The sequence below is a fragment of the Osmia lignaria genome, chromosome 4 (genome assembly GCF_051020975.1).
Source record: "Osmia lignaria lignaria isolate PbOS001 chromosome 4, iyOsmLign1, whole genome shotgun sequence".
Classification (NCBI taxonomy): domain Eukaryota; kingdom Metazoa; phylum Arthropoda; class Insecta; order Hymenoptera; family Megachilidae; genus Osmia; species Osmia lignaria.
Genome location: NC_135035.1, coordinates 5023049 through 5045925, shown reverse-complemented (window position 1 = coordinate 5045925; position 22877 = coordinate 5023049). Strand labels below are relative to the sequence as shown.

The window sequence follows — 22877 nt, the reverse complement described above, 5'->3', positions numbered from 1 at the left end:
TCTAAAATATAATATGTAGTTTCCCCTTAGGATTTTTCCTATTTTTATAAATAACAATTAAAGATAACAAAAGTTAAATGAAACCCCCTGTATATATTTATATTACTGGTATTTATACTTTTATTTTTTATATTTTAATGATAAATTTATACTGAATTCTATAGTACAGGATTAAGGGCTGCGCTTCTAAGGGTTAACGAATTTTCATTCTACCATAAAGGTTGCATTATAGTAGACACCCTTATGGGCTTAGTAAAATAATTTTCTACGCTTCCTGCTGGGTTCAACAACGGAATTGCAAGGGGTCCACACGATTAGAAATTTTATGTTGCACTTTAATTAATTGTATTCTCAAAAAGTACGGAACTCTTTACTGCACATATTTCATATTTCAACATGCAAATTCACTTTTTTTTGACAACATATCTTCATGGCATGGTGTTTTTGTTTTTATAATACATGGTATGTTTTTCGATTTTCTCTTTTTGTTTTAAATGTATAGACGTGATTTAATAACTTTTTCTCGTGTTGTTTATTAATTTATAATAATTACACGACTGAAGGATTTTATACAGCGTGTTAGATTTTCTTCTTTTTTTTTTTCTTTCTGTGAATATAACTTTCCTTTTTTCGTTTTCACTTTTAGATATTAAAGACCTCTCGTAATTACACTTAAATGTTTATCGCATGCTTTTATCTTTTCGTTTGGCAATTTTTTTAGACTTTGCTAAGCTTGCAGCTGCAGAAGAGAACAATGATCCAGATCTACCAGGTATGTGAACGCAATCTTTTTTATTTTCTGCTAAATTATTGAAGTATTACTTTGATAAGCGACCAAGGATTACAATTTAACATGGAGAAAAAAGAGGGGTGGTATTGGTTAATTGAATTTTATTTATAATTATGAACTTACTCTTTGGTGTTATTTTAATTCTATTACAAACCTATTGTAGATCTATCATAATATTTAATTGGTATTCAATTTATGAAAAAGAAAAATTAAGGTATTGTAGTTTCGTGTGGTTGCTGGGTAAAATGATTGCTATATAAATGGTTTGGTAATATGAGTAAAACTGGTTAATTTTTTCATTCTCTGGTAGATAATACTACTTCACAAGAGTTTAATAAAAACACTAAATTTTCGGATTGAACTAAAAGATTTAATCACATGTGTGCATATTTCATAAATTACAGTAATTTCTACAAAAATAAAAGCAGCCGTAAATTAACTTTCGAATTGCTACATTTGTCTTTTTAACAAATACAGATTTTAAATTATCAGTAGGTATACATTGACGAAACTAATGACGAAATAATTGAAGAGTGAAAAATATTTTGAATAGTATAATTACTAATGAAACAAACAAAAAAATTAAAAAGCACTGTTAACAATGAAAATTTTATTCAATTTATTATATACAGTGTCCTGCGTAACTGGAAACACTCAATTATTTCCTAAACTATTAAAGATACAAGAAATTGCTTTGGTGGTCATTGCATGGTAAGAGGGGGCAACATTTTAACGTAGACGAATTTTTTTTTGTATTGTTATTTTCAAAAATATATTATAATGACAAAGTTTGGTTTTTTAAATGGAACTATATATTTTTCTTTCGATCATTTGATAGTGTTTTTGAAGTCGAATTCATTAAGCTTGCATGTATACACTCGATTTCCATTTGTTTTCGAGATATTGCGCTAACAAATTTGGAGATTTTTCACGGGAAAAATTCACTTCAGCGGGAAATATCAGCAGAGATCCTATTAAGCCGGGTATCCGCCGGTATCAAACGCCCGTATCATATCACCGTTCCGAACCCTTTTGAATAGGCAGGCGTTGCCTCGTTGCATGCAACGGCGTGCTGTGGCTCGGACAACATTTCTTCGTTTCTTGATAGAAACGATTAGGCAATAGGACTGGGCCACTACAGGCGAGGAGTTTCGTTTTGCTGCGTGCCGTTCCAAAGGAACGGACCCATCCGAAAAATTTGTCAATTCTTTGCCGTTCCATCGAAGGAAAGGTTCATGCGTTTGCACTTGACATAGCGTTTCGTGCCGTCACTTGGGTTTCAATTTATTTGTAATCTTGCAGTATTATTGGATTCATTTCAAAATCGATGAAATTATTTATGAACTTAATCTAATTTAATTTAGATAAATTTTATCGTCTAAATATATTTAAACAGATCAATTATCTTCGGTAATACGCTATACATAAAATAGCAATGTTAATAATCACCTGTATGATTATTGAAAAAGGACAATGTTAATTTCCCAGAGATTTTTCCGTTGCCGAGTATCGAAAGTTCTACATATTGGGCTGTGATACGGAGGTGAAGGAACGGGCCGATCCGAAAATTGTCGGTTTCTTGCCATTCAAAGCATAGGTTCGGAGACCACTTGAAACGTAAAAGCAGCATACCCAGGCGAAGGCCCGAAATGCTATGTCAAGTGGAAACATGACACTTGAGGAACGAGATAATATGATTTGGAATCGGATATATCAGTGAAATAATACTAATGCAATGACTGAACTTTGTTATTTTTCATTTTCTTCTTATAAAACTGTTACCAAGATATTTGTGACGTTTTTCTGATTAAAATGATACCAAACACGATATGGTTTGGACAATTACAATAAAGAAACAGCATGCAGCAAATCGAAACTTCTCGCCTATAGGAGTTTCTTTCAAGAAACGAAGAACTATTGTCCGAGCTGTAGCACGCCGCACAGTGGTCTGTCTATTAGTAATCTAACGGGACAAAAGTAAAAAAACATGACCCCTCCGAAATGAATAAATGTTTGTTATATCACAAACGATTGTGACAAAAATATTATAATAACATGGTATGTAACTTTATATGTATTTTATGAATGTAACAATGGTCAAAACAAATGCAAGCCGGTCGCTCAGTTACGGATTGTTAGAACTTATTTGTATCCGTTAAACGTTAAAGGAGCGCGATTGAATCACAGTTTCGGTTGTTAGTATTTTAAATAATGGATTATAGACGTACAGGTAAGTAGTAAATCAATCCTCAGCCATGAGTATCTTAATTTGCAACTGTCAGAAATAAAATATTGGCAAAAAAATCATGGAAGTTTTCAATAGTTTTTTTTGGAAAAGCTCTGTACATCCAGGAACCTGGTGGAACCTGAAACTATTTGTGCTGTTTTATTCTATTTGCTTTATAGAACAAATTTTGACCAGTTATAGCTGCAAATATTTGCAACTCTGCATATCAATTTCTCACCTTTTAAAAAACCCCAAAATATGAATTTGGTTTTAAAACACCCTAAATGAGAAAGATGTGAAAGTTTTAAGTCTAATAAAATAATGTCGATGGTGATTTTAAAACAAATAATAAATATTTCGGCTTAATTAATGGTTTACGTACAACCTGTGACTTTTGTCCCGCTAGATTGTCGAAACAGACCACTGTGCGCCGTGGCATGCAACGAGGCAACGCCTGCCTATTCAAAAGGGTTCGGAACGGTGATGCGATACGGGCATTTGATACCGGTGGATACCCGGCTTAACGTGGTCTGTTACGAATTTGAAAAGTTTAATTCTCAGCTAGCGTGCGCGCAACACGATCTAGGAAGGCAACAGCGCCTAAAGTATTTTTACAAACGCATTCAAACGCTCATCTCGCCAGAGGCATCGCGACAATACAGCTAAAGAACAAAAGCGAAACATTGGCGCGTATTTAGAGTGAGATGTATGGTGATCATGCTATCCTTCTTTGAACCTAAATGATAGAATTGTCACAGTACAGGCACAGTATAGGAAAGAACAGTAGGCTCACTCCGTGTCGGCACCTTTGATCTCATGACCAATAGATCGCCATATTGCTGGTTGTGCGCGGGCTCTAATTTGAAAAGCACTCGGTACAATCAAAAAGAGATTTCGTAATAGAATACCATAAAAAGACTATTAAATATCTACATTTAATTAAAATACACATTTTATTGAAATCTCTGTACAATACAATTATTATATACAACAATTATTCAATTAATAAAGTCCTAATAAATTATATACAAATGTATAATGTATACAGCATATCTTAGAAATTAATAAACAACCCACAAAGTGGTAATATTTTGATAAAACAATGATGATAATAATAATAATAATAATGTCTATATCTAAAATGTACAAAGAATGTTGGAAAAATATCATTTGACAGATATAAAATATAGGGTGTCCCAGAACGCCTGTTACTGCTGTCACTGCTTGCACTTTGGCACCCTTTGAAGGAACAACGGTATCCACCTCTTTCACTCATATTTTATATCTCTGTATAAAATTTACTGAATTTTATCGCAACAGGAATGTTTTAGAAGTAACAGAGGTTACAATGCAAGAAACTATTATCATATATATTCACAGCCGCCATATTGTTGGTTGTGCGATTCGGTCATGCGCGAGCGACAATTATTGGTACGCTTTTTGGCAGAGTGATCCTACTTTTGTTCTTTCCTATACTGTGGAATTGTCAAGCTCCGGTAAATTCTGACTGACTGAACGCGTGGATTTTATATAGCGCACCGTAGCACACCTCGCTGCTGAAAAATATATGCCTACTCTGAGGAACCAAAGGAACGTGCAATCTGAGAATGATTTTTAGAAAAAGTTATTAACTTCTTTAAATAAATGTTTTTTAATTAATAAAAGTATACAGGATACGTCATGCAATTGGGACGAGTTATATCTTGAATTTGGTAAGAGATAGGAAAAAGCTCTTTATGTAAAAGTTCAATGGTATGATAATGTTTATTTTTCTATGACTTCATTTCCTTCGTGAATGCAACGATTCACTAAAAAAATGCAGATGCACTTTTTATTTAAATAGAATTGCATTTTTTTTTACTCGTATCAACTCCTTGAAACATTCTGCATAAAAAAGTACTATTAGAACTAATAAATGGAGAGGCCTCGGCTCCTTCTCTCCTTCTCTTCCCTCGCTACTATTCCCTCTCACTATTTCGCTGACGCGCCTATATCTAACAGGATAATGTTTAAAAAACTAATATTTCGTGAGATATCTCACACTTTTCATATGTCTTACCATTCAACTTTTACATCAATAGCTTTTTCCTATCTCTTACCAAAAAGATATAACTCGTCTCAATTGCGTGACGCTTGTATTTCGAGAAACCTATAGTAACTTTATTTTTACGAAACTAATAAAAAATACAAAGGAGTCAATATTCTGAGTGAATGCAAATAATTTAAATAAATAAATACATATCTCGTATACAACTTATATAAACGTTTGCAGAATTATTGCAAGGAGGTTGAGACGAGTTATATCTTTTTGGTAAGAGATAGGAAAAAGCTATTGATGTAAAAGTTGAATGGTAAGACATATGAAAAGTGTGAGATATCTCACGAAATATTAGTTTTTTAAACATTATCCTGTTAGATATAGGCGCGTCAGCGAAATAGTGAGAGGGAATAGTAGCGAGGGAAGAGAAGGAGAGAAGGAGCCGAGACCTCTCCATTTATTAGTTCTAATAGTACTTTTTTATGCAGAATGTTTCAAGGAGTTGATACGAGTAAAAAAAAATGCAATTCTATTTAAATAAAAAGTGCATCTGCATTTTTTTTGTTATACCTCCTCTTTGAGCGAGGTTTGTTATGGGGCGCTATGAAAAATCCAGGCGGGCGTCAGTCAAAACTTAGCGAAAAGGGACAATCTCAACATTCAGAATGAGAGAAGGACAGCCTGACTGTAGTGCGTCTCACTCAGCGTTCGGGCGTTGTTGCCTGTTTCGCTTGCTTTCGCTTGCCTTCAGTCGAGTGACGTAACCAAGCTAACGCCTGATTTTGGCTACGATTCCAAATCGGCAGCCTTCTTTGTTAGACACCACCTTATAACTAGTAGCTGAATTGAATTTGTCACATGAATTGCTCTGTATTATCCACAAAATGGCAGAACTGGTCTGTGAGAATGCTTTTACGGGCATCCGTTATTCGTCCTTATTTCGCAACAAATGAAGACAAAATACATTTTAATTTACAGGTAAGGGTTGTGGCTAGACCGCTCAACTCATGATTTCAATCACAGCAACTTTTAGTGGCCTAAAAATGCTTCGATTCCGCGAATGCATTTTGTCGATTTTTTACCTCTATTTTGGACGCTTATATTACTAAACATCAACATAATCCCACTGAAACATGAGTTGAGCAGTGTGCATTGGACTTTCCTCTTTCGAATAAGCCCTCACCCAGCCCCAAATGTTCTCATACAAGGACGAATAACGGATGCGCGTAAACCCATGTTTAGGCCCATTTTTGCCGGTAATGTCAGCGCGCTACTATTACCCGTGTCTACCTCCGCTTGAAATGGATACTGCGGGACGGCAGGCCCAAACTTTAGGCGGCGCAAAATTAAAAATACCCGAATATACGATGCTGCCAATAACGATTTGATAGGTTGCCGACGCCTGAACTAGGATCTTCCTAGTAGAAGAAAAGTTTTTAATTTTGCGCCGCCTCCGAAAAGGTTGAAATGTATTTAGTATACTATTTAACGAGTAAATAGGTTTTATTAATAGCTGTTGGGTATTTGTATAAATGAAATGGAAATTATTTGATTAGGAAATAGAAATTATTTCATACTTTTTAGTGCATTTCGAAGTCAGTTGTATTCTTTGTTAAAAATTATTTTATTATTCATAGCGAGTTAGGAGAACGACTCGCACCATATCGATTACATCGATTGTCACTTCGTCGAATTTCTTTCTCGCTGTTTTTTGCTCAGTCTATTGATTCCTCTATCAAGCACATTATATCCACTCTACAGGGTGATCCTCTCGCTAGGGGACACAAAGGAACTGGCGACAATGAACCCTTGACCGCACCATGAAGACACACAGCGTCGTCTCGACCCGGGTAGGTCCCCGCTGGCACGTGACAATACGGACCTCTTTATGGTGCAATCAAGGGGTCCATTGTCGCCAGTGTTCCTTTGTGTCCTCTAGCGAGAGGATCACCCTGTATATTGTATGAAAGTTTTTAATTAATATCTCTGAAACTAATAGGAAGCCGAAGATACCATTTTATATTTAGGATCCTCTCCCCCCCTCCCACCTGCCTTTAAAATTTCATCTTGATCGGCGACCGGTCGTATTCGGAACTGCAGCCAAAATTCTTGCTTTCCCTATATCACCATTTTCCTTGGGGAAGCCTACTTTGGTCAATACTATACAGGGTGTTTCGTTTAAAACAGTCCACCTAAATATCTCCTCTAGCTCTGAAAATACAAAAAATGTTTCTGACGTAATCTAAATGGTATCAAAAGACAAATCAGATGGAAGAACCGTTTTTTATAAATTGTAATTTTTTAATCGTTTTTTTGAGGTCACTCGTGTTTAAATTTTAGAGTCCACGGTCACTTCAAGGTCGTGCTATTAAACATGGATAAATGCACAATAATATTTGCTATAACATACAACAACAAAAAATGTGTGTACATACGTAAAAAACACGAGTGACCTAGAAAAAACGATTAAAAAATTACAATTTATAAAAAACGATCCTTCCATCTGATTCCTCTTTTGAAACCATTTAGATTACGTCAGAAACATTTTTTGTATTTTTAGAGATAGAGGGAATATTTAGGTGGCCTGTTTTAAACGAAACACCCTGTATATATATTATAATTATAATGTACTTATCATCAATTTATCTATACTATACATGGTATGGTTTTCTATAAAAACTTGTTATTAAAATTGTAAGTTGACAATGAATGAATTTTCAATATATATCGATTATTTTCTTCTTATAACTCTGATGTAACTTTTTTATATAAAACTGTAAGAATGAATAATAATTTCACCGCACGTTACGTAATCGACGAGTATGCATCAAACTCTCGCATTTCTTATACTTGCCTATCACTAGTATCATTATTTCAGAAAAATCAATATTTTATTATTAACACCTTAGCGAATCGGTCGTTCTGTGCCATAATACATATAAATTTATTAACATAATACGTATTATGCACATATACGATTATTATAAAATAACAATAACAGCTATAAATTATTGAAACATTATTATTAGTATAATATAATAACAAATAATTTATCAATTTATCAAATCCGTAAAGAAAAAAAAAACTTTTACTATTACCATTTAGAACCTTTTTTTTTCAGAATTTATTGTCACTCTTCGATTAGTTTCTGGTATTTTGAAGTTTCTTCCATGCGTGCAAGCTTACTAACAACAGCACGTGAAAGCTTTTCACAAATTTTCCGAGTTTCCCATCTTCAATATAGATCCATCGATTTTTCAGATCTCCTGGAACCACCTAAAGGCTTCCGTCACATCTACAAGGAACAAGGACCGGAAGCTTTCGCCAAGGCCATTAGGCAACACGACGGGTTGCTTTTGATGGATACCACTTTTCGTGATGCTCATCAATCTCTCTTAGCAACACGTGTAAGGTCACACGACCTTCTGTTGATCTCGCCCTTCGTTGCTCATAAGTTCAACAATCTGTACTCTCTGGAGAACTGGGGTGGTGCCACTTTCGACGTCGCCCTTAGGTTTCTTCACGAATGTCCTTGGGAACGATTGGAGGATATGAGGAAAGCTATTCCAAACATTCCTTTCCAAATGCTTCTCAGAGGTGCCAATGCGGTCGGTTATACCAATTATCCTGATAATGTTGTCTACAAGTTCTGTGAACTGGCTGTGCAGACTGGAATGGACATCTTCAGAGTATTCGATTCGTTGAATTACTTACCAAATTTAATCCTTGGTAATTTTTAATTTTTTAAAAATAATTTCAAAGTATAACCATCTGAGAATTAGCACCTAAAATATTAGATCAAAGTCTTTAAGTTAAAGCACGTTTTGTTACACTATGGGATACTTCTAAGGGCTTCCATTAATTTTTTGAAACTTCCAACCAGGAAAAGTAGGCAAAAATTAATATTGAAAAACTTTACAGGTATGGAAGCAGCTGGTAAAGCTGGTGGCATCGTGGAGGCTGCAATTTCTTATACAGGTGACGTGAGTGACCCAAATAGGAAGAAATACGACTTGAAATATTACACAAACTTAGCTGATGAGTTGGTAAAGGCTGGTACTCATGTCCTGGCGATCAAGGATATGGCAGGTCTTCTGAAGCCAAAAGCAGCTGTCATGTTAATCGATGCTATTAGACAGAAACATCCTGATGTACCATTGCACATTCACACTCATGACACTGCTGGAGCTGGAGTAGCAGCCATGTTAGCTTGTGCTGAAAGTGGAGCTGATGTGGTTGACGTTGCTGTAGACAGTATGTCTGGAATGACTAGTCAACCCTCTATGGGTGCTGTAGTTGCCTCCCTAATGGGTAAGCTACTCTATGCATCAAAGTTAAAGTTCTTGAAACAACCATTAATAATATATTCTGAAATTACAGGAACTCCAAAGGATACCAAATTTAACCTCAATGATGTATCTGAGTATTCTGCATTCTGGGAACAGACCAGAACTCTGTATGCTCCATTTGAATGCACAACCACCATGAAATCTGGAAATGCTGATGTCTACTTGAATGAAATTCCTGGAGGGCAATACACCAATTTACAATTCCAGGCTTACTCGCTGGGTTTGGGAGAAATGTTTGAAGATGTCAAAAAAGCTTACAGAGAAGCTAATCTGTTGTTGGGTGATATAATAAAAGTTACTCCTAGCTCCAAGGTTGTTGGTGATCTTGCTCAATTTATGGTTCAGAATAAGCTGTCGGCTGATGATGTGTTAAATAAAGCTGAAGAATTGTCCTTCCCAAAATCGGTTGTTGAGTTCCTGCAGGGTGCTATTGGTGAACCTCATGGAGGATTCCCTGAGCCATTGAGGTAATTTTACCAATATAAATAAATGACTTGTCTTTGTTGACTATTCTTAGGGCTTAGTTAGGTTTGAAAGAACCCATGCACCCCTTGTAATCCAGGTTATGAAAATGAAGTAATTTTATTATAGGTCGAAGGTATTAAAGAACATGCCACGGGTCCAAGGAAGACCTGGTGCAAGTTTGCCTCCATTGGACTTTGATGCCCTAAAATCTCAGTTGCAAGAATCTTATCCTCAGGTTACAGAAAATGATATCATGTCGGCAGCTCTCTATCCTAGTGTTACGAACGACTATTTGAACTTCAGAGAACAATATGGACCTGTAGATAAATTGGAAACTAGAGTTTTCTTGACTGGACCGAAGGTTGCAGAGGAATTCGATGTAACGATTGAAAAGGGTAAAACATTAGCTATTAAGACTCTCGCAGTTGCTGAAGATCTCACCAAGAATGGAGAACGCGAGGTGTTCTTTGAGATGAACGGACAAGTCAGATCTGTGTTTATTAAGGATAAGGAAGCTGTTAAGGTAAATTCTAGATTATGGTTTTTATTGCAATTTATTATAATCTTTTAATTTTCTATGTGTATGATCGTAAGCATATTAACATACTTATATGACCATGTAATCTTATTCTAAAATATTTCATACTATGATTCTTACAGCGGAAATATTAGGATAAGAATTTTTAGAGATATAAGCATATTAATCAAAAATTTAATTTTTCTAATTTTATATTTTATATTATTGAAATAATATTAATGATGTTAAAAATCTTCTATCCTTCTTATCACTAAACACTTGTAACAATTTAAATATAGTTTAATTAATATATTCATGGAAAACTGTTATTAAAGAATTATAATGAATAAATAACAGTTATACATGAGATAGGTGATTTCAAACTTGCTACTGGTAGTGTATTTAATGTTAACGTCAAGTTACTTTTATATAAATAATTTTGTACTATTTTTACTATTTTGATTTCTTTAAACTCTATAAGTAATACTAAACTTTTATGCACAATCACACATTAAAAAATTATAATGAAATGTTTTCTGTTTAATCAGGAGCTTCATGTTCACCCCAAAGTTGTCAAAGGAGATAAAAATCAAATTGGAGCACCCATGCCTGGTACTGTGATTGACATCAGAGTGAAAGTAGGAGATACAGTAGATAAAGGAGTACCATTGGTTGTTTTATCCGCCATGAAAATGGAGATGGTGGTCCAAGCACCAAGAGCAGGGAAAGTAAAGTCACTGGAAGTCTCTCAAGGAATAAGATTAGAAGGAGATGATCTAATCTTGACCTTGGAATAGAATTTTTAGTCACTTGCATCTGTAAAATCACATCGTTGTATACATTCTTCAAACAAGAATGCATTTTGTTTAATGAATACTTAAATATCTATTTTCTATCTGTAACTAATATTAATCATAACAATTTACCAATACGTAAAAAGTGAAGATATTAATGTATCATTCAATAATGTAATTTTTTCAATATTATTCTAAAATTTTGAAAGACTGTTAACCCTTTCATTATTAATGTAATTATGAAAAACACAAAATTGCAAATTTATAATATTTAAATATTTTATTTTAAATGAGTTTTTGAAATAGACTAACATATTTGATTATTGTTATTTTCTTATAATTATTACTTATAAGAATACAAAAATGTATTTTTTAAATTCTAAATTCAGTAAATTATACAATGAAGGTTTAATAATTTTCTAATCTTAATAATATGAAAAAGAAGCTGAAAGTAATTTTGCAATAAGTGATCACAAATTTCTCAAACTACCTCGTATATAGAATTAATTAATTAAACAAAATGCATCTCTTGTTCAATAACAAAGAGGATTATGCATAAACGTTCATTCAAGTACATTTGTCAAGAAGAAAGAGCGACAAACATCAAAACGTTTTTTATCCTACTCGATTTTAATCAGTCAAGTCAAGCCCATTGTATCGTGATGATCATTTATTAGTATTTAATTTAAAATTATCAAACCGAGCTAATATTCTTCACTTGCCAGAAATCTTACGTATGGTTGTTTGTCGATTTTTTAAATTTTGCAACGAGAATTGATCTATGCTGCCTAAAATATCAATTCCTTTATACTTCGTGTTCATACTTGATGTTAGGTACAGGCCTACAATTGTAATTAGGTGAATGAATGTTACAGTTAATGTTACCGAATTTTAAAGTTTCATAAGGATACTGTTTGTAAAATTAGTATCATATTGAAGTTGCACAAAATGCTGTTCTCTTTGTTTATTTTTTGAAATGTTTAGTGCCAGTACATCAGTGTTTCTCAAACTGTACTATACTATTTACTGTACAATTCAATAGTACAAAGAAGATTGCAAAGTGTCCAGAAACAAGAATTAGTTTGCAAACTAATATATTTGAGTTGCACCAAGGTAATGGACATGTTGAGAGCCACAACAGAAATAATTAAGCTGTTAAATTAATCCAGATTATTAAGAATACAAAGGAGTAATTTTTTATCTCAATGCTGCAAGTTTTAATTTCAAATTATTACTAGTGGTCTAAATTTTCTGCCTTTCTGTCCTTGGTTTTTAATTTTCCACTAAATTAAATTAAAAACATCAGTCATTAATAGTTATTATGACAACCTATTAATAACTGATCTTTGTAAATTAGTTTAACAAACATTTTATGTCATTTTAAATTGTAAAACAAAATGAAATAACAAATTGAAGCTCTCAAGAAAAGCTATTAGTTTATTAAATACAATTGTGTGAATATTTATTGTACAATAGTTTTGTATAAAAGAAACTGCAACAAGTTTGTGTACAAAGAAATTGTAAATTTCAATTCCAATCAGATTGTGTAACCCTGTGTTCAAAATATAGAAAAATCGATGCTGTTTGACCGTAAATCCTGTGATTTGATGTATATTTTGCGTGTGAATGAAGAAATTAATTTAATTTTAATTCAAATTAATTTTGAATTAGTTTAGAATCTTGAGAAAAATAAGTTGCATAATAGTTGTCAAAGGAATCGGTGTAATTTCTGAATTCCTTGCTACAATAATTTTAATTAGTGCGTTTTAAAACAAATTTTCAACATAATTTGTACATTAATTTTATAAATATAGTGTTGTGTATTTGTATTAAAGGCGAGCATTACTTTTTAACATGTTTTAGTTTTAATTTCTGAATTATTGTATGTAGTAAGAAAAATCATTGAAAACAACATTGTATATATTAATTTATAAGTTGTCAAATGCAAATTATTATATGATTCTTTTGAATGAAATAAACAATTAGACCAAATTTATAACAACACCACAAACAGTTATAATAAAAATGTGATAATGGTTCTTTGTTTCCTCTAAGGCTTAGAGTCTAAGCGTCAAAAATGACAGTGTCAATTTCAGTGAAGTTGAATTTCAACAATAACAAGTGCAAAGGTAAAAGTGATAATCGTTCCTCCTTTGATCGCGTTTCAAAGGATTGTACAATTGTGTTTGATAAAATTAGGTCCTTATGCGTCTTGACATTGCGACTATTGCAATCTCCTCGCTAGTATGCGTCTATGAAATGTTCACAGTGTATTTATGTAGTATGAAATCTAAATGAATGCGGTTGCATTTATACAGCAAATGCAGAATAGTTTTTTACAGTTATGAGAATGAGTTGCTTCTTTACATTCCTTTTCTTTTACCTTGTTTGACCCCTTACTAGATATAGTAATGATTTAGTTATTAAATGGTTGCGGAATTGAAAATTCTAAAAAAATCTATTTTTCTATGAGTAATTGATAAAAGAAATCATTAAATTCTCATCTAAACATCATAGTAATAATTTATTTCAGTAGATATAATAATAATTAGTTAATAAATAATTGCAGAATTAAAAATTTAAAAAAAAAATTTGTTTAAGACAATATTGCTTTTTTTATTAACATTAATAAGAAACAAAATTAAAATCTTCCGTGGAAATTATATAAATAATTCATTTCATTTTTAAAATAATTTTTGCAAATAGTAATTGCTCGATACCGAGGAACACGTTTTAAGAGAATTTCGAAAGTCAGGTTTTATGACAATTTCGCGACGGTAAAGCTATTTTTTTTGAGTTAGCATTTTCATATTGCCGGCACTAGTAATTTTGCCTTCTTGTACAATGGGATTTAGGATTTAATTTCTGCTGTGTAGGAGAGGGGAAAAAGAAGGGCGTTTCGTCTCGGGATCGTCTGTTTTTTTTTTTTTAAATCGTTTTATTGTTTTTGTTAACAGTGGTACATATATCAGTCCTAAGGCTACGAGAATACAAAAACTAAACGAAAAAAAAATTCAGTGCAATCTTTGGGGTATCACAGCCAGCTTGCCCGTTACAGGACGGGACTCGGAGGCTAACTCTAAATATTAACAATCACATGGTCAACTTATAAACTAACGTATTGCCAGAGTATATAACGATATACTCAAAAATAAGTGCGAGGTAACGCTTAACGCAAAAGGGAAAAAAAGGTACAAAAGGAGAAAAACCCCACGGATCAGTCTTAGGCAAACTTAACCTAACTTAAAAGAAGTAGAGGCGGGAGGAATATGTACAGGGGATGCTTATAGACTAAGATAAGGAAAAATGAGAGAAGAGAGACAGGGGGGAGTAATATACAAGGGGCACAGCACCCATCTGGCTTAACTAGATCTTCGCGTGCGGTTCATACGCGAAATAAGGGCGGGTAAATGGGCACTATTTAAAGATAGCTACCAAAATTTTTTAAAATTAGATCTGGAAAAATCCATCTTATCTCGGCGCGGGACGGCCGCGGAGTATTTGAAGTTGGCACAACCTGGTCTAGTATCAGACACGTCGAGCGCGATCCGCTTGTCGGCTCTATTACGCCGCCAGTGGTAGAGGATTGGCACGTTATCCGCGTCTTGGATAAGGCCATTATTGTCGCAGTAGATAAAGACCTGCGGTGTGACGTAGCCCGTGGATAATTGTCGGAGTGCGTAGGAAGGCTCGATTTCAGCAAGCTGCTGGACCATAGGTTTCTGAATCTCAGGAAGTTTACAGAAGTAGTTCCTAGTAAGTTTTAAAATAAAATTATCGATTCTAGGGATATCTGCCTTATTATATATATACGAGTTGCTTATGAATCGCTGGAAATTAGAGCGCTGTGACCGATAGAGTCTTAAGCAGGCTCTTAGACACCTTCGTTCGAATGCACGAACCTTTTCCATGATCGTGTGATTGCAGTTCCACCAGATGGGAGCTGCGTAAGAGATGATTGGGCGTACCAACAATTGGTATAGGATGATTTTAGTTTTGCTGGATAGGTGCGCATTATGGAATATCCTTACATTTGCTCGGAAAGCAGCACGAGCTTTAGTTAGTTGAAGCTCAACGTGAGTGTTGCCCCGTAGGAGGTAATCTAGATGATAGCCTAGATACTTAACTGCGCTTCTGTGAGGAATGGAAATAAGCGTGTCGGAGCCCGGAATAGAGGTTTTGATACCGAAACAATTAAGCCCACTTTTATTGTTGGATGAGAGGCGATCAACAGGCTTCCTAAACAAGATAGTCTTACATTTACTTGGGTTCAAACGCAAGTTCCAGGTAGCGAAGTACGAGTTAATTTTATTGACCGTAAGTTTGAGGGTAGTCTGGACAGCGGAAGTCTTATTGCATGCAAAATAGACGATCGCATCATCCTCAAAAAGAAGATACGGGAAACCGGGCTGATTAAGATCGAAAAGCTTGGGAAGGTCGCTAATAAGGATGGAGAAGAGTATGGGGGAATTGACAGTTCCTTGCTGCAGTCCTTCGTGTATGTAGTAGGCTCCAGTTGATAGCAAAACACCGTCTGTAGTACGGAAAGATTTGTTTCTAATCATGTCCCAGATAATATGGACGAGCCATCGGGGAAAGCCCTTCTTAATAAGCTTGAAGATCAAGCCATCGATCCATACAGAATCGAACGCCTTTTCTAGATCGAGGAGAGCGGCCCCTACGAAGCTGCTATTACCAACCTTAGTGTTAATGTCCGAGACTAATTTATGTATAGCATGCGTCGCGGAGTGCTGGTGTGTAAAACCGAATTGACAATCCGGTATGATATTGAGCGCTTTGCAGTAGGAGGCTATTAATGAATTGATATGTGCTTCGTAAACTTTGCTAATAGCCGGCGTGAGGCTGATAGGGCGATAACTAGCAGGGTCGTTAGGGTCCTTGCCTTTTTTGAGGATAGGGACAACCTTAGCACACTTCCAGGCGGAGGGAAAGTAATTGTGGTTGAGACAGTTATTGAAAATGGTAGTAAGGGCCAGAATGATATTACCAGGTAGGTGTTTAAGAATAATAGGCGGAATATTGTCCAACCCATGTGACGTTTTGTTTGGAAGCTTTTTCAGAATATCACCAAGGGAGAACGGGTTACAGAAAGGGTGCGGCCCCTCATCGTCCAAGAGGGGAGAGGCGGCCCTACTATTATCAGAGAAGGAGGTGTAGGTAGCTTCCCGCGACTTATAAGCAGCAGCTTCGGATTTGAAAGCACCAGCTGTTGGATTATGGGAGATTAAATTACACAGTTTTACTTTAGAAAAACTAACTTTATTAAACGGAACGGAAAAACACGTCTAACGCTTCTTAGATTTTGACTGCAAGTGACTCGACTCCCATAAGAAAGCTGGGGTCCGCTTTTCTAAACAAAAGCGTTTATGGCCCTGCCTGGCGATGCAGTCCCTTGACTTGGGTGACGAAATCCAGACACATCTGGTCGTCCTTCTATCGCCTTTGTTTAAATTGAACGTTAGGCATTTTTGCTTACAATATAGAAATATTATTCTAGAGTACCCTAAACAATATTTCAACACCAGCAACCGAATCTACGATTTCTTTGAGAGGGGTGTTGAGATTAAGATACCTAAGTGAATTGATAGCCTCAAAGTGAGCCCCGAGTATATTTAATTTGTCCTGGGATGATGAGAAAACATATCTATTGTCAATAGCCGGGACACTATCTGTGCAACAACTGCTTCGCTCAATAAGTCGCGAGTTATCCTTGTCCACGTGTAGGTCACTAACTGTCAGCGGCTGCTTAGGTCGAAATAATGCATTAATCTTTGGGAAGAATGAATCTGAGCTCCTGTGGTCAATAGTCTTAATAATTTTGCTCCAGTACCTTTCTGAGTTTTTCTGAAGCTCAAGATGAATCTCCCTCTTAGTTGAGGCTAGCAGGGATTTAAGGAACCTAGTTAGTGTCTCGCGTGAGGTAGGGTCCGAGATATGTAGTTTATGGAGAGATGAAACAATTTTCCTCTTCTTACGCTGCAATTTAGAAACTTTACTATTTATATATTTAATTAAATTAGGGGCACGGCTGGTTGGGAAACAAGGTACCGTCTCCTGAATAGTGTTTATAATACAGTCATTGATGACAAGCAGCTCACTGTCAATTTCGGAAATTGACAGGTTACGATTGTCCGGGATTGAAGCGAAATAGTTAACGCCCAACCTCTCAGTGAAGGCCTCCCAATTGGTGGCTTTGTAATTGAATCGCTGGGGCAGTGGATTAGTACATCCGAGGAGGAAAGAGTCATTCCCAATCTCGAAGGAAAGAGAGATTGCAGAGTGGTCGCTGTCATATGGGAGCGTAATCGCTTTATTGGTGAGTCCGTGGCGATTCGTGTGAGCTAGCCGGGAGTCAGCTAGGCAAATATCCAGGAAAGTGTGTGCTGGTTTAAAAGTGGGGGAGTGTGGGGTAATCACATTAATCTTAAATTCCTGCTCATATGTTTCAGTCCACCGATTAAAATAACGACCCCGCTGGTTATTCGCACGATCGCCCCATTGTTTACATCTAACGTTGAAGTCACCGGCCATAATAAAATAATTCTCATCTTTATGAAGCTCGAGAGCACGGAAAAGGGCAGAGAGTTCTTCAACAAATAATGCCCTGTTATCATTGCGGGCATAGATACTAATTAGAAATAAGTTCTTATTGTGAAGGGAGGGGAGCTTTAAAATAGTACCCTCAATAATTTGAAATTCCCGCATTATCGGGAGATTAATGGTATCGAACTGGAGGTTCTTCCTGGCCAGAATAGCAGTTCCTCCGCCATGACTAAGAGCATGTCTGTCGTTCCTAATAAAAATATAATTAGGGAAGGAAACTTTGTGGTTAGCATTTAGTTTGGTTTCCGATATAAAGATGGCGTCGTGACCATACCTTCGCGCAAAGTCTAACAGCTCAAGCCTTCTATAGTTAGCACATAACGAATTAACGTTAATCGCCGCTATCTTAATGTTACTAACAGGAACGGGGATATTAGCCATTATGCGGGCTGAACAAAGAACTAAGAATAAATTCGATTTTCTCAGAGTTGGCCGAGATCTGCACTGACAACGATTTAAGCTGCTGTGAAACTAGTAGAGAAATATCCGCTTTGAGTTCGTTCAACCAACTAGGGGTTTCAGAAGGTTGTGGAGGGGGAGATGGTCGCGACGGCGCTTGAGTTCCAGCAGGCTTGCCGGGTAGGGGGTAGCTGGTCCGCTGCAACTCCACAGTAGGTGGCGCTGGGGGGTCTTCTCCTCGCTTAAGGCCCAACGCTTGGGCGAAGCTCATGCCCCTCTTCACTAGGCTCTGCTGCGTGCTAAAATCACGCAGCTTCTGGTTGGCCTGGTTAGCCTTTTGCGACTTCCTTCTTTGCATCGCAAATTTAATAAATGGGCAACCTCAGTAAGAAGCCGGATGCCCCTCCTGTCCACAGTTTGCGCACTTGAGCGCCGATTTCTCGGAAGCCTCCGAAATAAGGCAGTTGCCCGGAGTGTGCGTCTGTGCACACTTAACACAACAGAACGGCAGATTGCAGTTCTTGCTAGCGTGGCCCAGGCGCTGGCACTTCTTGCATTGGTATATTGCGGGCTTCTTAAGGTGCTCCCATTTCACCTTCTGGAAGGCAAGGGACTTTATCTTGAATAGCTCAGCCGTTTGGCTACCACTAGATACCTGTAGTATGTGATAGAATCTATCTGGGTCCCTCTTATTGAAATGGAACTTACTGAGGCTAATAATCTCCACATTAGTTAGTTGTAGTTCTAGTATCTCAGCCTTAATATCGTCACAGGGAAAAGAGCCTCTGATCCCTTTAATGATCAGCGATTTCGGTTTTTGGCCTTTAGGAGTATATGTGTAAAAATTAACTTTGGCTTCTGCGAGCTTGTTCTTGAATAACTCAAAATGTTCTAGCCGATTAAAGTAAATTGTGTGGCTGTCCGCCACTACTTCTTTGATTGTGAAATCTCCTTTAGTTAGATTCATATTCTTCGCCAATTGGATGAGCGCCTGCAATGACGTGTTGACCGAGTATATTGGTGGGGGTCTATGAATTTTTGCTGCTTTTGGTTGCCCAGCTCCGCTGGCCGCGTCGTTAATGTCGTTGGTATCCATCTCGGCACTATCAGCTGAGAGTGCACTGAATCTATTGCAGCCCCCGCTTGAACCGCCCTGTGGCGGCGCTACGGGTTCGTTGGCCGTAATTTTGGCTGTCTTCTTCGGGACTTGCCAGCCGCTAGTACCTGGCTTCTGCGCATGCGCACTGTCCAAGATGGCGGGGCCAGAGGGTAGCGTGGTGGACGCGCGCAACCTAGCCGAATTCAGGTTGGGCGCCATATTGCACTGTTTCGGTTTACTCTCACTCATGATTTGTTTATACAATTTATCGAGTTGTAGGGAGTGTAACCTAGGCGTTTTAGCTTCCCTAAGTCGAATGGAATTCTCCAGCGACGAAGCATGTCTGTCCGTGTCACTAGGCGAAGCCCCACGCTTTGCCTTGTGCGTGGTTGGGGACGCCATTGCAGAATGGGCCTTACGGGCCCAGCCCGCCACAGCGCTATAGGAACCACTATCACGGACGGGTGTAGTAGACACGTAACACACAGCAAAAATACATGAGGGCTATGGAACAATTAAGCCACCGAGCACAAGAACACAGCAACGAGGACAAAAAATAAAACACTTGACCACAGGTGATATCGCTACACAAAGACTAATAAACTGAGGAACTACCCTTGAGTAGCGGTCACGCACGTCCGTTCACCTTCACGGTCGCCGTGAAACCGGGATCGTCTCTGTCAGACTCAACAGTGGGGCTGACAACAGACACCCATTCATACCGCAATTCGGAAACTCCTATATATTGGAACTGCACGCCGAGCGACCGCCAGCGAGAAAACTAATCCCCATTTATCTCCGCCGCCACCTAGCGGTCCCCGAGCCGAGTCAAAGGCGTCCGGGAAGACAACATCCTCCCCACCCCCCGCCAAACGCCTACAGCTGCGTTCTCAATAGCTAAAATCATGTCATAAACTGTCTTCCCGAAGGATAAGTCGACAGCGGTCGACTAGCAGTACTTGGCATTCGAGGGTCAACCTGGGTGGAAAAACCCCGCCGTAGCTGGACTTTCGAGGTTCTCGCATACATCAGGTATCGTACCACCCTCTCCTGGACAAAATCGCGCTAAAGGCGCACGCAAGGGCGGACATGAATATTAGGGAACACGCTGATTGGCAAATTAACGTTTTGTGTGAAAACCAAATAGCGTGTTTCCTCCCAGACAGAAAAATCGGGAAGTCTCCTATTTTCATTTATCGATCGACATCGAGTCAGAAAACATATCAACATACCGTAATAGTATTACAAAGACAGCGACATCAAATCAGTTCTTTCGAATTAAGTTTTTAAAGAACCACGCCGCGACGACCGCGAAACTATTGTAGTTAACTCGAATCTTACAAATTCGAAGAGGAATTAAAAATCCGCGCGATCACTCCAGGCTCGTGTGACGTGCAGCATTCGGTACGACACAGTAATAGTATTAGAAATTATATTTTATGTTCTCAAACTGTTCCGACTATTCGGAATATCAACAAAATGAAGAGGGAAATGAGATGGAATTGGCGTCACCGGTGATAAATAAATTAGACAGGTGAATTAAGATCGGAAAAGCAAAACAGATTTATTTATTTGGAAACTATGAAACTCTACCCTACAGGGTACCGGCTGTAAAAAACTCCAGTCAGAAGTGGGGAAAAAGTCTGGTCCTTAATCAAATAAAATTATATCAAATCAACACTTAAAATAAATAACGTAAAAATATATAAATATAGTACTTACGAAAACTAAAGATTAGAAACGAAACGCAATTGAATGATCATTCAAAACTTAAGACTAACGCACGCAAGAGTGCTCTCTTATCATCAACCGTAACCGGATGGCGCCTCGTTAACGTCGAAGTGGATCGTCGTGGTCCTCTTAATCAATCCTTTCTGATCATAGGAAACTTCCCCGATAACCGGGAACAAGGTGACCGTACCTACGCGTCACCAACTGCACGGCTAGCCAGGTGGGCAGGTTCAGCCGTTACTGTGCCGTTCCACAACTGCACACAGCTAGCCGTCTGAAAACCTCCCAAGAGATCGCCGGGCCGTGCAGACACAAAATACAGCACCTAGTGCTTCACATACTTCAGAACATACGCCTGATTGCAACAACGCCCGTCAGCAGATCACCACCCGTTCAAGTATCAATAAAACAGACCAAACGTTGACCAAGCCAGTCGCACAATGCACCGATCCCGGTCTTAATGCGTGGGCTAGTGATGGGCGATACAGTATCGATATTTTTCAGTTCAAGTGGCACTTCCTGGACGTCCGTACAATACTTCGCGGGGGAGTGCGCGAGGAGGACTGTTGGAGGAAGGGAAATCTCAAGGGTCGGGAAGGCTCACAGGAAGGTTCACTACGTTAAGGCTGGTTCAGACACGGCTAGTACTAAATCGTTACTTTTTCTGGCTTTATAGCATCACACGCGCGTTCCATTTACCGGTAATCACATTGCTCGACTACCACATTACCACATTTCACACCCATACATTCATGCAACAGCAATATGTAAACGTTACACTTACATCGGGTACCGTTCCGAGTCCACGAGCCGCACGCAACACCATGTTAAAAAATATTGCGGTTTAGATGACTTGTAAAACTTGAATTGCGTTATGCTTCAATTGAGCTAGCGCCGTATCAAGAGAAGGTTCGAGGGGGGGGCTACAGTCCCGGCCCCAGGTTCCAGGGGGCCGTGTTGTAAGGCTTTCATTTACTATGTCAAATGGTATTAAATGGAAATTTTTTACAGTTGCCCCTTTTCTATAGAATTAAATGTTATTTTATATGATTTAGAATAAATTTCAATGTTTGAACCAAGTTTATCGACCAAGGAAATCCATAAAGGTTTCATAGCCTGAGGCCCCAGAAATCTTAATTCGCTCTTGTTTACTCTTCTGCTTCATTGATTATTTTAATTGAAATGCTACTTTTATAGAATGCGCAAAAACTTTCATGAGTGACTGTATGTTTCTTGATAACTTTCAGTTGCTATCACCTCGAGGATGTGATTACTGATAATACTTTATAAAATCATTAATTACTATTCTCATGTATCGTTTAACACGAACCGCAGTGAATCAAGAATGAATAAAGCTGCAATAACGACCATTAATTGTAAGTATTAAAACCGGGAATTATGATTCAGCAAGTTTTATCGTTATTGTCATTGGTATATTTCCTCCAGAGTTGGAAATATTTAGTTAGTAATCATTCGGTAGTGATCAGACATCGCTTCTTGGAGGCGAAGTACATTTAAACACCATTACGAAGATTGACGTATCCAGTCTTTCGGACAGCGATTAATTTATTTTTCTACTTTTCTGTGTAAGTACAACATTATTTTACTATATTGACGTCTTCTGTAGTCCTTTTTCCTCTTATTTAAAAATGTTAATTAAGCAAAATACAGTAGATTCTCGTTATATTGCTACGTAAGCAATTTGGCATTCACATCGATTTTAAAGCATTCTAATATCACCCTTCCATTATCATAGTCTATGAAAATGATATATTTCAATTTCCTCTCTCCCCTTTAAATAAGAGTTTGGAAACTTGATTTTTGCGCTATGTACTACAGTCACG

The 22877-nt window shown here is 37.3% G+C and overlaps 2 protein-coding genes across 6 annotated transcripts in view; both read left to right on the top strand.

Annotated features, from left to right (window-relative positions):
• PCB (Pyruvate carboxylase) overlaps positions 1-13193 on the top strand; it is a 111352-nt gene extending 98159 nt beyond the window's left edge. Inside the window, exons 9-14 of one of the 2 annotated variants that reach the window (XM_034322776.2) lie at positions 722-772; positions 8317-8784; positions 8977-9366; positions 9436-9871; positions 9996-10392; positions 10935-13193. In XM_034322776.2, coding sequence (XP_034178667.1) covers positions 722-772; positions 8317-8784; positions 8977-9366; positions 9436-9871; positions 9996-10392; positions 10935-11183 — 1991 coding nt within the window. In that variant the 3' untranslated portion in view covers positions 11184-13193. The remainder of the gene's footprint in view (positions 1-721; positions 773-8316; positions 8785-8976; positions 9367-9435; positions 9872-9995; positions 10393-10934) is intronic. The other variant, XM_034322777.2, reaches the window with a different exon arrangement.
• A 1610-nt stretch (positions 13194-14803) lies between these two features.
• LOC117603255 (putative cytochrome P450 6a14) overlaps positions 14804-22877 on the top strand; it is a 30165-nt gene continuing 22091 nt past the window's right edge. For 2 of the 4 annotated variants that reach the window (XM_034322220.2, XM_034322225.2), the window contains exons 1-2: positions 22266-22409; positions 22480-22619. The gene's annotated coding sequence lies outside the window, so the exon portion shown is untranslated. Of the gene's footprint in view, positions 14937-22265; positions 22410-22479; positions 22620-22877 lie in introns of those variants that run through there. The other 2 variants (XM_034322221.2, XM_034322224.2) reach the window with 2 other exon arrangements.